Genomic DNA, 16,777 nt, shown 5'->3' on the forward strand with positions numbered 1-16,777 from the left:
TGATTTTATTATCTTTGTTTTCAGTCAAAAAAGATCCAAGCCCAGCTGAAAGAGCTTCGTTATGGGAAAAAGGATTTGATTTTTAAGGTAAGTTTTATTTCACTATAGTTAGCTGAAGTATTAGAGTTAATATAGAATTGAAGCAATGTAGGAGTATGATAGCTGCTTTTATTACTGTAGTTCTAAGGAATTATTTCCTTCTCACCATACCAAAAAGAGCTCAAAACACTGAAGACAGACATAATACCATAATGCAGTTTCAGAAATATCATCTATTTTTGTTGCTTTTTTTGTTGGGTTTTTTTTGCAAACCACTCTAACAGGGACAGTGCTTTTTATTAAATTGCTTTCTGGGGCAAGTAAGTGATGATTCAAAGCCTAAAAAGTTGTCTGGTGTCTTTGTTTTTAAATAGACAAAAACAGTGGAAAGTATTCAGTTTATGGATATCTGTATTTACACACTCACATAAAGCAATGTTCTAGTTTCCTGCTGGTGACCAAAACCTGTTGCCCTGTGTCATAGATGCTGTAACACATTTTTCACCTTTCTAACTGAACAATAGAATATTTTACAGTTGGTTCTTGTTTTGTCTTTGATTAGCAGTCCTCCATGGCAATGTCAATTATTGTTAACACTTAAAGCAAATCTTTGTGATAAGCTGGAGCAATGGAAAGTTCCTTAGGTCCTGCATCCCAATTCCTGTTATAGGCTGAAACATCTGTACCAAAACTGAAGCTTCTAGGGAAAAAAATAAAAAAAGAAATGTCTGTGGCTTGTACAGTCCAAACGAGTAGCCTGCCTAGCTAGCGCATTTAAAAAAAAAAAAAAGAAGGGGGGGAAGGACAAAACATACCGACATGTTGCTGAAGGGCAACAAGTCCTTGTTAACACAGGGAGAAGTTAATCCCTGTTAAAGAAGGAGGAGAGAGACTCAGGTCACCTGACTGGAGGCTGCTAATTGAGAAGTGCTTTTATTCCCGGCATACAGGACGAAGATAAGTAGTCATCTTCAAAGTGACTAGAGCTAGAATTACTTACAAAATAATTCATCTCAATATGAGGTCCAAATTGCCTTCTGGAAGTATTTAACTCTCTCTACTGTCTCTCTATTGTATGCACAGTACTGTAAAGATGGAATAATGTAGGCCATTTAAAATACGCAGTGTGAGCTGTGTGATTTTTGTATTTGTTCTTTTTTTTTCCTTTTTTTCATGCATAGGTTGATTCCAAGGTTTTTCAGGACCATTTATTTCTGGTCATCATAAGACCCAAACCAGGGGAATAGATCTAGAGATAAAACCTAGGCATATTATACATCTAGGCAGTTAAATTTTACTACCAGCTAGAATTAACAAAAATAACACGTTTTTTCTTCAAATTCAGTTTAGCTATATTTGAGAGTTTGAACAGAGGGAAAGATTATAGCTTCTAAACTTGCCTGGGTGTGAAATCTTGTTTTCTTTGGCTGAGGCAGTAGGATTGTTCAGTACTACTACCTACTTGTTGTTTTCATTATGCTAATATGCAGTGATCCCTAAAACAGATCTGAATTTTTAGGTCATGCAGTAATGATTAGCAAGGGAACACTCCTCCCCTAAGCTGCGCACCTGAAAACAGCTTACAGAAGTGGAGAGGGAACACATGAGCATGAAGAAGTGAACAAATGGGAAAGACTGTCTGGCAAGTCACTGGCATACATAAAATGAAATCCACCTTCCCTCGATCCTAGTTCAGTAAACTATTTAGAGGACTTTTCCTCAGGAGTGACAATTTAGTGGTTACGGTATAGATGTGAAGATCAGGGTTTTGTGGTGGAGGAGAGGGAGTTTACTTGTGTTACAACACGTCTAGTGTGAATGGGAATAGAAGTGGGTCTTATCGGACTGGGTACGGATGTCTGCGCTGTAGACTCCATTTCTAATCCTTGGAGAGTTATTCAGTACTGCTGTGGGAGTCTGGGAAATACAGCTTCTCCTAAAGACTGTGTCTACGTTTGGCCACATGAATTATGCCTTAAAGTCCTTGACCTACATTGAATAAACACAGTTCTTGATTATGAAGGAGTACTAGGACTGCCAGCTCAGATGTAGGTCCCAAGTTACGTAGGGTGAGTTCTGCTCTGAATGCACTTACTTGCAAAATAGTGAAAATGTTACTTGCCTTTTAGGGAAATTATGGACTAATGTAATTAAAAACACTTTGAGAACTTTAGATGGACGATATTAATGAATTGTGAAATGGATTCCAAAGTCCCATGTACTGGGAACTACACACGCAAATACCTGAGACGTCTCTTGACTGTGTGCAATTCTGCATGTGACTGACTGCCTGATTTGCTAATTTGATATATCCTTTATGTGTAGTTAGAAATATTTTTGTAAGGTTTATTTGTCGGTGTTTTTCCTGACTAAAAGAAATTTGATTTATGAAGAAAATGGAACAGCAAACTTATGCTATCCTCCTAAATAATCATGTGAGATGTGGTTCAGTGTGCTCTTTTGTGTGTGTTACAGGTCTGAAGACAGACAAACTGAGTAGAGTAGAAGCCATTTGGTATAGGGCAGAAAGCTTTTTAAATATCTGTCTGATCAGAGGGAGGCTGCTAGGTTTGGGCAGGAACAGGTGGTATGTCATTTCTAGTTGCTTTGATAGTAGAAACTAAACAGATTTCATGTTATCATTGCTGTGGGGGCTGTTTTGTGAAGCTCTGATTCTTTCTGATAAAAGATCAAAATGGTAATTGGATAGTCTTCTGCCAGCACAGAGCATGAACGGTGTGTGCGATAATGTCCTGGCTGCTGGTTATTGTCATGTTACAGGACTTACACCCTTTTCCCCCTTCCACCGCGTTCCCAGCCCGTTAAACCTTGTTTTCTGTCTGCCTTACTGAGGACTTCAGGGAATTCTGTTCTCTGTATAGCTCTGAACGTTGCAAGCTTCTGATAGCAGTTCACCAGAAGGATGTAAACTTAGGCGATTAGATTTCTAAAGGGCATGAGGGAATGCTTCTGTCCGTGCCCATTAAACTGTTGCTTTCTGTGGTGGAATTAATTGTGAAGATACATGTGGAGTAAGTAGGGGGTTTTTGTTTGCGTTTTGTTTTGCATAATCAACTTTGAGAAACGAGTTCTCACATTCTGGTAACTGTTATTGTCAATGACTCTGTACTGACTAGAGCTGTGGGGATTAAGTGGGAAAGGAAGATGAAGGGGGGAAAAAAGAAAGCTTTCTCCATTAATACTCCAGTGAATTGGTAAATTCTATCTACTTCTAACAATATGTGACAGTAAATTAACAAGCGGTCACAAATAAAACATGAGTTCATCATATTTGGCGTGCATTTACTCTTCCTGTGTTTTCAAAGTGTTTTGTAATCTAGCTGATTAATTATGTGGCATAAGTGTATGTGTATCTATATTTTTCTATCTCTCTCTCTCTGCGATATAATGCCATACGAGACATAAGCGGTGAGAGTCACCGAAGTTAAGTGATGCGCTCAAGGCTATAGAGGTTGTTAGTATCTCTACTGAGATTAGAATTTGAGCTCCCATCTCTTTGTCAGATTTCAGTCCCTTAAACCACGCAGTGTAGTATCCTTAAAGAGTTGACAAAAGTTGAAGTTTTCTTTGTATTATAATGAGAAAAATAAGGGATGATCAATAAAAATTTTCACTGAAGCTTCTTAATTTTATAGCTGCCTTTGTAAATAGGTACTTACTAGTTCTGAATGAGTCCACTCTTAGGACCATAATTACATTATTGTAATTAAAACCCTGAAGTACTCTTAAGTTTAAATGCTTTGCTAAATGGAATTGTACGTTTGTTTCAGGCATTCATAACCACTTGATTGCAAATTACTCCTCCTTCATTAACTGTCTTCCCACCATTTGACTGTATTGTCCTAGAAGTAGTCACATGTTTTACTAAATTAGAAAAGAATTAAAAATAATTTGGTTTTTTGTTCATGAAACGCAAACATATGTGTGTGTCTGATAGGAATATGAGAAGAAGAAAAATAAATTCAGCAATAACTTTCCTTACCAGTTTAGACAAGTAGCTTGTATTTTTGAAAGAGTTCTTTTAAATGTGTACAAGGTGAGAATGCTTCACTCTTATGGCTTGAGTATGTCTTTGTTTACTTTTTTGTGATGAATTTCTAAGGATTCTGCTTCAGAGTTTCAGAAGTATGAATTTCATGTAATGCTTAATCTGTTTTCCCTTTTGTCATTTAAATTAAATATATTGATAGATAGTCCTAAAAAAACCAAAAGAAGTTCGAATGTGAGCAACGGCTAAATAAGCCTAGCTTAACCAATGTACTTTATCATTGTTCCATAGTATAATTTAAATTTAAATAAGCAAGTAAATAGCATCAGCCTTACAACAAATTAGGTAATTGCTAATAAGTATTCTGTACGTGGTCTTATCGTGAGCCACCGGCTGCCCAGGCAATAGAGTCAAAGTAGAGGATGTCTGAGAAGACAAATGCAGGGCTGGGAGATGAGGGGCATCAGGCAGCGGCAACGACGGAAGTGCTCAAATAGAGAGGGGAAGGAGAGGGCAGGTGGGGAGGTTAGTGGGGGTGACTGGGAGAGAGGAACAGGGTAGGAAGAGAGGGAGGAAGGGGAGAACCTAGCTCCCAATGCTTGACAACCTCTGCTGCTCCTCACAGTGTCTAGCTTGTTTCCGTGGTGGCACTCTTGAACCCACATCTTCACATCTGTGAAGTGCAGTATCACAAATTAAAAGCGAGATTGTAATTTACCTTCAGCTCTCTTTTATGCTCCTAAATACTGTTTCAGGTACTGGGTGCTCAATACCTCCAAAGGACTAAGCAGTACCGTATCAACATCTCCAGTTTAGGCTTGTCTTGCAACCGCTTACACAGACTGATATAAAAAAGAGAGGCAGGTTTAAAAATAATGGGTTTTTTTCTTTCAAGGACTTGTTTTGAGAAAGTATTTCTTTCTGGGAAACACCTGAATTGTCTTTATATGTGAGGGGCAAAGGAAGCCTTTTAAAGACTTACCTAACTATGTACTTAAAAGTCCGACTTTTATAGTCAAAACTATTTTCCGAATTCTTTGAACCACATTGCGATACACCAATCAATTCACTATTTGGATATGTGAATATCATTTTAAGCCATGCATTTGGTACTGTAAATAGCGTCACAGAAAAGCAAAATTATGTGAAATTGTTTTCACATCATACGGACTGGATGTGGTAAATATTTATACCATTCCTCCCTCTAAAGTAAAATTGATGCCACCATATGTTTTTTCCTCCTTATTAGCAGTAGTTAATTACATGCCACAGTAAACCTATTTCCCTGACTTGCAAAGTATTTATTTCTGTGATGCAGACTATGAGATTCTGCATTCCCTACAGAGAAAGAGGTGAAATGATTCAAGGAAAATAAACAGAAAAACACCACAAAACCACTGAAGACCTAACTTAGCAGAGAACTTGTGTTAAACATTGAAGTATAAATGACCTTGTTGTCTGGGCTTGAAATAATTGATTACATAATTTTTAATCTTTGATAACCGTTTATAGAAGCGCTACCTGTGCTTGCACATGTATGAAGATGCCAGAGTTTCAGGTTTGCCAATACAATTCTAACTATTTGTATAGAGGCGGTGGTCAGGTTTAACCCAAATCCAGCCATTCCATAAATGTACATCCGCTTCCCCCATGGTTTGCACCTGCTTCTATTAAAATTGTTATCAACTGCAGAACTCACCTGACCTTGCATGTTTGAAAAATTAGTCCATTTTACACATTTTAAAGGATTCTTCGTTATGTTCCAGGTACCATAAAACAACTTTTTTCCTTGAAGAAAGCTTTCCAAAAAGGCAACAATGTTTTTCTTAAACTTTATTTACACACTGATTTATTTAACACAAACAGAATTGCTTTTACGTTGCCCTGTAACGCTAAATGTAACTTCTGTAGCTCGGTGTTAAAAGATAAGAGAAAGCTGAGGATGGTTTCCTACGGGCCTGTCATATCAACTGCCCTAAGAGAATACTACAACTCGTCTCGCTTTCAGACAGGATCTCTAGCCTGTAGTGTGTTTATTCATCCAATGTCTTTCCTCAGCATCTGGCTCTTCTGTGACCTCCCTTGGGAAATTTAGCAATGCTGCTTAGGAAAAACAAGACAACCAAAAAGAGCTATTATAAAATATCAGTTATAAACATAAAGCAAAATATTAGGGTTTTTGGGGTTTGGGTTTTATTTTTTTTTTTTTCAGAGATCTGAAACCTACTGACTTTATTAGGGATAAGTTCCATAAGCTACAGGTTGACATCAGCACGTTGCATAACAGCTGAATAGAGTCTGGAAGAGGAGACTTACCGGTTATTACACATTTAATATATAACATATTATTTTGAGAGAATAACTGTCAAAGACTTCAGATAGGAAAATGTTCTCTGAAGAGTTTCCCTGGACTTTGCCAGAAATGACACAATGAATGAAAGTAGCAAACTTAACCTCCTCTTACCTATATTTTATTTATTTTATAATGTTTTCTATTTGATAAATTTAATCTTGTTGGCCTACTGTGGTTTGTATATTATTCTCTGATGATTTTATTAGCAAAAAAGAGGTTATTTTTCTTTGGATTGAGTTTATTTTTTCTATAAGCCTTTGCTTTTCTTACAAAAGGATGAAGGTGAAGTGAAAAGTGCCTGCAGTACAAGCAGAGTCTGATAGATGATAAAATGAAAAGTCTGAAAATATTCTTATGGACTTTTCCTTTTAAATGCATAAATAAGAAAGGTCACTTCATATTTACTGAGATGGAAAATTCTTATATGTATGTGGCAATCCCATCAGCACTGATTGAGTTTTGGCAAAAGCTGTTTTCTTAGGAGACTATGGGATGTTCCATATTCTCTAACTCCACAGAAGGTTCAATTATATATGTGTTATTCTTCCACAATGCTTATCTAATTTTTTATTTGTTTTTTTTTAGAAACCTGCAGCAGTTCAAACTCTATGTATTTCTGCTGCTTTGAACTATTCTAGTCTATTAGCCTTAGTAGTAGAAAATGTTTTCTTATATGTCTTGAATCTTCCTTACTGAAATTGAAGCCAATTAGTTATCATGCTATCTCCTATAGTCTTGGAGAGTAGATATATTTTTTTTTAAACCCCTTTCTTTAAAGCAATATTTTGCATATTTTGAAATTATTATTCTGCATTTCTCACAGTGTTCTTCTTTTTTAGATTAACATATGTAAAATGTTTTTTCCAGTACATATTTGCATACCATTAATGCTTCACGTTAGTCACATCTGAATTTGTTTTCTTTGATCCCTGTCTATTTGCAGTGCCCTAAAATGGACACTGAAGTCCAGCTGGACATTTTGCTCATGCTGAGCAGAGCAAAAGGATTTTTGTAGTCTGTACCCACAGTGTTCTTTGCCTTTTCTACAAAACCATGGCATATTCAGTGGTGATATCATCTTGAGTCATTCATGCCTACTGTTCTATATTCTGTATTTGTTTTATTGATTATTCCTGTCTGTATTTAGCATCTTATACTTGTCTTTAGTGAATATCATCCTATTTTTGCCAGTTTGTCAGAATAAATTTAGATAAACCCCATCTTCTATGACACACAGAGTTCTGGTTTGATGTCACCAGAGTATTTAATGGTATATGTTTGGTTTGCTCTTTAGTTTATGAATGATATATATACCAAATAAAACTTTGTCCCCTAGAGACATAGCCTGATTATTGTTTTCAGTGCTTTTCCAAAAATGGATGTTGTACTGATGGATCTAAAAGTCATGACCTCTTCAGTTTTGCTCTTTCTGAAGATGGGTATCAAGCATTTTTTTTTCCAGTCTTCAGGTTCTTCATCCACTCACTGCTGAGTCTGTAAGGAACTGAGATCTTAGAGCCTAATACCACTTCCTAAAGCAATAAAAATTGATGATGCACAAACATGACTAATAGAAAACAATCAAGTGAAAACTCTTACCAATCTGTAATTGGATTTGATGGTTATACAAGCAGATCAGCCCAGAACTTATGGAGTGGTTTGCATTTCATGCTCTGGTTCCATTTGTATACATTGGTTTATGCAAAGCCAGCTAGAAAGATTGATGACATTTTTCTTTCAAAGCATTTTCAATACAGAGTAATTACAAAATCAGTGAAGTTATATGCTTAATAGCTTAATCAGTAATTAATACTCTTTCACAGAAGTTGCTGTATCTGGTGATGTATGACAGCCAGGAGCACGTTGCTAGGGAGAGCTGAATTTTCACGTTGCAGTGTGATAATGTACAGATATTACTTTGATGACTTGCTTGAAAATAGGTGTGTTATCTTCAAGGAGTATCCTTGTTTGTCAAAAGTCATCGGGATGGCAGGAAGAAAATTGTAAGTATATTCCTCAAAGCAATTGCATTGATGGCTGAGGGGATGGAAGTATAGTGTAGATTTTATTCACGTTGGAAGTTGTTGCTATATGAAGATTATTTTACTTCTGTGTGGATTTCTTGAATGTGATAATTTTACAGAATTCAATTTTTGCTGTTTTGAGAATAATAGGATTGAATATGAACTTTGTGCCAGGTTTTTTTGCTGACGAATCTGGCAAGTCGCATCCTGAGGTGGATGACTGATGGGGTAGGCTGTGCAGGGTTTTATGGGTTAATGTCATCATTGAGAATTGATGTTTTCTTTGTGTCCTAAGAGTTCGTGGGGTCTTCCTTGAGGTATTTCTGCTCTGTAGTATAATGAGTGTTGGACTTTGTCTTCATGGTTTAGGATCCCTATAGCTCTTGCTGCATGTGGTAGTTCAGTCTTAGAAACTGCTGGATTTGTTTTTCTTTCCAAGTGAGAAGGCTTATGATGGTTTTTCTGTTTGTTTTGTTTGGGTTTTTAAAGCTTTTGTTGATTATTCACATTGGCATTTTTTTTCTTGATAAAGTCAATATGTTTGTACATTTTTAGATATGTAGTTGGATGTTGCCCACTGTTGGATGTACAATTTTGGTTTTCAGGTTATCAATTATACTACTTATTGGATGTAGAAAAATGCTTTAAGACAGGATATTAATGAGTTGTTTTCCTCAGTAGAAGCTGAGGCCCTTGGGAGAGGCAGGAAATTGAAATTTGCTTAGTTGATTTTTGTAAAATATATTAGGGCTGTTGCATAAATATCTGTGGTTGATGTTTGGGTGGTAAGAGATACCATGATTACTTTTCAGATAGCTATATTTTTGAGATAATATAGGAGAGGGACCATTTTCTCATCTTCTGTTACATGGTCTTATATCACTGTGTGATGAGTGAGTACTTCTTGTTTTCATGAAGAACAAGATAATTTTTTTTAATTTGCTTTCTTTTGTAGTAGGGTGTTTGTTTTTTTTTTTCCCTGAATGGTGGTATAGTGTATTTTCACAACATTGACAAAAATGTATTTAGAAAGTCTTATCTAGATTATGTGTGTTTTGCTTAGGATGTTGATGCCGCTGTTCACCTTGGCATGTTTTTCCTGGTACATATTTTCTACTTCAAATTCCGTATTTTAGCATTTTTTATGTTGTTGCTATGATGTTACAATCATTAGTAATGTGTTAATGTTACCAACACAGGAGGGACCTGAAGATCTAAATAGAACTGCCTGCTGAATAATACTTACAAGCTATTTGCAGACATGGGAATTTTTTTAATACAAAGAGATAAGTAACATATAAGAAGGTAAAGGGATGTCATCGTACTGGTGAGGACATTGGATTATGTGTTAACATAATTCATTGATATCCTTATTGAAACAAATCTCCTTCTACTATTCTGTTTTTTAATGGTTTCAGGCAGTTTTGGCAATTACAGATTTGTGAAATGTGAGTATCATTCAGTAATTCAGGTCTGTTAGTTTATTGTCAGTACGTTTTTTACAACACAGTTGTGAGCATGAAAAATTGTTGTGACTTTTTTTAATGAACTGAAAAAAATCCAATTTTAAAAGTTTCTCTATGGCCCTGAGGATGTGGCCTTAAGGATATGGACTTGCATTAGACAGTAATGCAGTCTTAAATAGCTGGTCTGAGTTACCGTGTGAGACAAGGCTAGTCAATAGCCGGCATGAGACAAGGTTACTTAAATCTAGCAGCAGCAGCTCCACGTTTAACTGGCAGCGTACAGCTATTCAATCAAGTTACAGACCTGGTCCAGCTCCCGCTAAAATGAGGAGAGGTTTACTATTGATATCAAACTGAAATTGATTGGGACTTCGACATTTTCCAAATGGTTTAATTACAATAATGACTTTGAGTGAGCCCAGTAGGGTTGTAAAATTTAAAAACTTTGTCGTGTAAAGTATTGAAAAATTTAAAACTGCCCAAAGATCAGAGAAAAAGTAGGACTGAGGGAAAGACATATAAGAAGCTGAAAGATGAGTCAAAACCTCATCTTGTGTAAACATGTAGCAGGAAAAAGAGGGGATATTTCCTATTCCTGCTTGCCAATGTGAAGCCCATCTACAAGAAGGGCCGGAAGGAGGATCCAGGGAACTACAGGCCTGTCAGCCTGACCTTGGTGCCGGGGAAGATGATGGGGAGGTTCATCTTGAGGCCGCTCACAGGGCACGTGCAGGACAACCAAGGGATCAGGCCCAGCCAGCACGGGTTCATGAGAGGCAGGTCCTGCTTGACCAACCTGATCTCCTTCTATGACCAGGTGACCCGCCTAGTGGATGAGGGAAAGTCTGTGGATGTTGTCTACCTGGACTTTAGTAAAGCCTTTGATGCCGTCTCCCACAGTATTCTCCTGGAGAAAATGGCGGCTCATGGCTTAGACAGGTGCACTCTTCGCTGGGTAAAAAACTGGCTGGACGGCCGAGCCCAGAGAGTTGTGGTAAATGGGGTGAAATCCAGCTGGCGGCCGGTCACAAGCGGAGTCCCCCAGGGCTCAGTTTTGGGACCGGTCTTGTTTAATGTCTTTATCGACGATCTGGATGAGGCGATTGAGTGCACCCTCAGCAAGTTTGCAGATGACACCAAGTTGGGCAGGAGTGTTGATCTGCTTGAGGGTCGGAAGGCTCTGCAGAGGGATCTGGACAGGCTGGATCGATGGGCCGAGCCCAACTGTATGAGGTTCAACAAAGCCAAGTGCCGGGTCCTGCACTTAGGTCACAACAACCCCATCCAATGCTACAGGCTTGGGGACGAGTGGCTGGAAAGCTGCCTGGCGGAAAATGACCTGGGGGTGTTGGTTGACAGCCGGCTGAATATGAGCCGGCAGTGTGCCCAGGTGGCCAAAAAGGCCAATGGCAACCTGGCATGTGTGGCCAGGAGGAGTAGGGAGGTGATCATGCCTCTGTACTCAGCACTGGTAAGGCCGCACCTGAAATCCTGTGTTCAGTTTTGGGCCCCTCACTACAAGAAGGACATTGAGGTGCTGGAGCGTGTCCAGAGAAGGGCGACGAAGCTGGTGAGGGGTCTGGAGCACAAGTCTGATGAGGAGCGGCTGAGGGAACTGGGGTTGTTCAGTCTGGAGAAGAGGAGGCTGAGGGGGAGACCTTATTGTTCTCTACAATTACCTGAAAGGGGGTTCTTCTCCCAGGTGACTAGCAACAGGACAAGAGGAAATGGCCTCAAGTTGCACCCAGGGGAGGTTCAGGCTGGATATTAGGAAAAGTTTTTTTACTGAGAGAGCGATGAAGCATTGGAACACGCTACCCAGGGAGGTGGCGGAGTCACCTTCACTGGAGGCATTCAAGGAACGTGTGGAGGTGGCATTGCAGGACATGGTTTAGTGGGCATTGTGGTGTTGGGTTGATGGTTGGACTTGATGATCTTACAGGTCTTTTCCAACCTTAATGATTCTGTGATTCTATGAAAACTTTGGACCTGGATCCATGTGTGCTACAAGTCAAAAGGGGGCAAGATGTTGGATGAGTGATGCCAATGCCAAAAGTACACTTTAAGAGCAACTGTTTTGGCACAATCATTTTTCCTCAACATTTAAGCTTCTGCAGTGGTAGGTGCTGTAGAAATTGCCAAGAAAAATGTCTTTTTCTGAAGTATTAGAACTGAAGACTTTTTATTCTGAGGACATCGGGACACAATGTGCTGTCAGCCTCTCTGTGCACTAAGGGAAGGAATGGTCAGACAGAAACATGAAAAATTGTGAAAACGAAGAGCAGGCACCAGACACGGTGCCCATGTGCGTTGGCTTTCCCTGGAACCAGAGAGGCCGGAGGGGCAGCCAAGGTGGTGCCTTGGGCACCAGGTCCTTGGTGGCACCTGGCACGCATTGAAATCCAGAACCAGCTGCTCTCCTGGCCCTGGGGCTCCTTGATGAACCATGATGTGGGGTGATTGCCTGGGAGATCACCCAGCTCCAGGCAATCAGCATCTGGAGCACATTGATGTGTACGTCCCAAATTGGGTGTGCTTCCTAAGAGAGGCAATTTTGAATACCTGGGCGTTTGTTCCAAATCGGACAGAAATAAAAATGATTTGAGGGAATAGTTCTGCATCACTTAGTCTCCCCCTTGCTTGATGCTGTTCTCTGGGATATTGCTGATAGCAAATTCAGAGCCACCTACATGATGATCTGCAGCATGAAGTTCTCAAAATAAATACAATAAATTTCATCTGCATTTTTGGAGGTTTTTTGAGATTTCTGTGTTACTTATTGATTTGGAGGCACTTTGCAGTAATGAATTTGCTGGTGTTAATGAATACTGTATGTGTTGGATGTTATAGGTTGTACTTCATTCATCAGCTGAATATGAAGTAATGTTTTTGAAATGGAAAGTTTTAAGAAGTTATCTCTTCACAAACACTTTTAAGCTAAGCGATATTGCCAGAAATACTAGTTCTGTTTTTGTTGTTTTGTATTTTCCTGGTTGAATTCTGCTCTTGACTGGAATGGTCAAATCTTAGAAAGAATCACAGAATCACTAAGGTTGGAAGAGACCTGTAAGATCATCAAGTCCAACATCAACCCAACACCACCATGCCCACTAAACCATGTCCCGCAATGCCTCGTCCACATGTTCCTTGAACACCTCCAGTGATGGTGACTCCACCACCTCCCCGGGCAGCCTGGTCCAATGCTTCACCACTCTTTCAGTAAAGACATTTTTCCTAATAGCCAGCCTGAACCTCCCCTGGTGCAACTTGAGGCCATTCTCTCTCGTTCTATCACTAGTTACATGGGAGAAGAGACCAGCACCCACCTCACCGGAACCCCCTTTCAGGTAGTTGTAGAGAGCGATGAGGTCTCCCCTCAGCCTCCTCTTCTCCAGACTGAACAACCCCAGTCCCCTCAGCTGCTCCTCATCAGACTTGGAGCCCCCAAGAAGCCCCCAAACCAAAAAGTTGAAGCTTTGGGCAAGATGTGAACTAATCGTCCCTCAAGAAACGAGGAAGTAAATGTTTCCAACACACTACTGACAGAGGTGTAGAGCATAATGCCTAATGTGAATTTTAAAATGCTTACACCCTCAGTGTTTTTCTCTTCCTGCTTAAATAAACAATACAGCTGTTTAAAGAAGACAGACTTAGAAAAGAAAGAGTAGCAGGCTGTTGTAATCATTGGTTTTCCATCGGAAATAACAAGTGGTGCTAAAACGTAAGGTGCTCTGGCTTCATCTGAAGGGAGGAAAATCCCGTAAGGGAGACAAAAAGCAGACCAGGCACAAATGTGGGTGATGTGGCTCTTCTCTTTGTGCAGAGAGTCTGAGCCTCCTTCTGCAGAGAAATGGTCATTTTCCTTTAGTTAGAGATTGAGTGCTTTACTAAAAAAAATGTAGCGAACTGCTATTTTGCTTCCATTGTAAGGAGTTTTATGTGAAGGAAAAGCATGAAGGGTGGGGAAGGAAAAGCGAAATTTCAGCTAACAAAAAAGCACAAAGGTCTTATTTCCTTTTTTTAATGTACGTCTAGAAGAATCGCAAATGAGAGATAAAAGCATTGTGGCAGTAATGAGCCTTAAGAAAGTGTACAAGCTGTGAGACTTTGCAGTAACGATGTTTTTTACTGACTTTTCTTCTTGTTGTAAGTGCTTGAAATATTATTCAGATGTTGCTGAACGTCTGGTTTTGGCTGCACGTCTGCTTAAATGGAATAGCTGCCAAAAAGTGTTATTCTCAGTTACATTTAACACCTTGTGCTACAGTAAACAGTACAGTCTAGAAGCACAAGTCTCTGTTTTTCTAAGACACAAATAATGCTTACAGAATAAGCAGGGTAGAATACTGCTCACCAGATAATTTATTCAAATTTCTACTTAAGTAGTTTTCAATTAAAAAGTTGTCCTAGTTGGAAAATATAATCAATTTTAAAATAAAAAGTTGTCCAGTAAATATTTTATCTTTTTGCTTAAACATTTATTTAAGGCCTATGTGGGGAAAAAATAGAGTTCAGACTATCCAATCTATTTAACGTGTAATTAAACATCGCTTAGTCAATAATGTTTTCTGATTAAGGAGAATGTGTGATAATTTTGTCCTCGATAAACAGCAAGCCTTGTTATGAAATACAATAAGTCTTTAAAAGTTTTGTAATAACCAAATAAAATCCCAATTTATCATGTCTTGTACTGAAGAAACCCCGTCATGACTATGTCTATCTCTGCACGTGAGAGTAATCCTAAAATGAAGCCATAACCTAGCCTTTTCTGGCAAAAAAAGCCTTTGAAATTTTGTATAAGGAAAAGAAAGGGAGTGGAGTAATTTTTTTCCTGACTATTTTAGGCAGTTACAAGTTAATAAAAAAAAAAAACAACAAAAAAACAAAAAAAACCCCAAACCAACCAAAACCAAACCAACCTACCAAACAAACAAAAACCGCCCCCCAAAATCCCAAGCAAACACAAAAAAGCCACCACCAGCAGCAGAAACCATTACTATATACTTTATATTCCACATTGACATGCAGTATGAAGTTTCTGGGAAAGAAACGCTAAAAAGCCTTTTAAAAAACATTTTTTTTGGCTGTGCTAACAAGCATGAAGTATTTGTAATAGCTGTACAGCCCTGTCACTTGCCTGACCTGAAACTTGACCCCTAATTATTCTGGGGCGGAATTCATGTCCCACTGTTATCGTGGAACAGATCTGGGATCAAATAAGACTGAAACGTTAAGGTGGGCACCACTCCCTCTGTCCTCCCTCTGGCCCATGCAGCACACGCAGTGTTTGTTCGTACTAAGGGGTTCTCTTTCTGTGACTTCTCAAAATGAAATAGGATTTTTTATCAACGAGTCATTGTGTTATTGGGTTTGTTAAATCATACACAGGAATAGGATCCCAGCCTGGTTTTGCTGACCTGTACCTTCAGGAAGAGTCTAGTAACTCACCTCAATGGGTGAGAAGCTTTAGGCTTTGTCTGACTCCTGAGAAGAAATGGGAGGACTTGGAGGAGGACATGTCTGTGGAAAAGCCTATGGACTAGCCAGGTTGGGAAGAAAGTTTAGATCTACCATTTCAGGGTAAAATACCAACATGAACACTTAAAGGAGCTGTATTTGGAGCTTATTTGTGAAGTACCACGTTGTTATCAACAATCCAGAATCCAACAGTAATTTCTTTATTGTATTTATGGGGGTATGTTTGTCCCAAGAAAGTTCATTGAAAAGATTAATTTTTTAGAAATTAATTTAGAAAAGTTGTAACGTCTCCAAAGGTACGCAAAAGACCACTAGTGAATGGTTTTTTCCTTCTAATGTGACTAAGGAAGTGTGAGAAGTGTAACGCTTCTAGCCACTGTCTTTCAGATTACAAAACAACTCTCTCACCCCTGCGTTGTTTCTTTTGTGTGACTTTGAGGAACGAGAACATCTTAACTACCTATATTATATTGATATGGTATTTATAAGTTCTTGAACATTCAAAGTCATCATCCCAAAGGCACATAGGCATTACCTTCTTTTCTTTTTATTTATATGCAGAAATTCTCTCTGGTCTGAATTACTCGTTATATGTCAATTTGGATTTCTCTCTGTCTACTTGAAATCAGACTAGTCTTTCCTTTTCACTTTTTATTTTTATGCCTGGAAGAGTTTAAGTATGGACATTTTCTGTAATGTAATTCACAATGAGTAAAGGTAAGTACATTCATTTAAGTGAGTCAGAAAAATGTACCTCACTGACAGTAGTTGTGCTCAGTGCAGCCTTTCAGAGGATGAAAAAATGATTTATTTCACTGTTTCATCTGTAAGACCTGATTCTACAAGAATGCCTAAGAGAAAATCAATATTTTTAAGTTTTTCTAGGCTATGCTTTTCAAAGGCACTTTACTCCTTATCAAAATTGGGCTTGTGTAGTCCTGCTGGTATTTTGTCCTTTTTCTTTATTCAGTATCCAAGCCACATTAATTGAATTAGGCTCCCTAAAAAACATTTAAATTAAAACAGCAGTGAAACTACTGCAATATGAATTCAGCCTTGATAGAAAAAAATTTTCAGAAAAAAAAATTATTATTCTGCAATTTTGCGATAAATATCACTACTTTCAAGTGAGTGGTTCATCAAAAATGGATTTTTAATGCCAGGATTTTATTCTCACTTGATGTCAGTTGGATTGATATCCCTGGCCTATTGGTTCAGTAATTTGTGAAATAAAATAAATATACGTGAAAGTTACAGAAAAAGTTAGTCCATCAAACTATGGCAATATTACCAAAAATAACCATAAGGCTTGATAAACAATGTATTCAGAAAGACTTTACTGGTACATGTGAGCCTATCCTTTGGAAGAATACCTTTTCACCATAAACTGAAAATGTTTTACTTGATG

At 38.4% G+C, this 16,777-nt stretch overlaps 1 protein-coding gene across 1 annotated transcript in view; it reads left to right on the forward strand.

Moving 5' to 3' along the window:
• The window catches only part of LUZP2 (leucine zipper protein 2), a 205,511-nt gene that overhangs the window by 139,338 nt on the left and 49,396 nt on the right, over positions 1–16,777 (forward strand). The window contains exon 7 of the mRNA XM_059826019.1: positions 25–87. Coding sequence (XP_059682002.1) covers positions 25–87 — 63 coding nt within the window. The remainder of the gene's footprint in view (positions 1–24; positions 88–16,777) is intronic.

The sequence above is a fragment of the Gavia stellata genome, chromosome 17, assembly GCF_030936135.1.
Source record: "Gavia stellata isolate bGavSte3 chromosome 17, bGavSte3.hap2, whole genome shotgun sequence".
Taxonomy (NCBI): domain Eukaryota; kingdom Metazoa; phylum Chordata; class Aves; order Gaviiformes; family Gaviidae; genus Gavia; species Gavia stellata.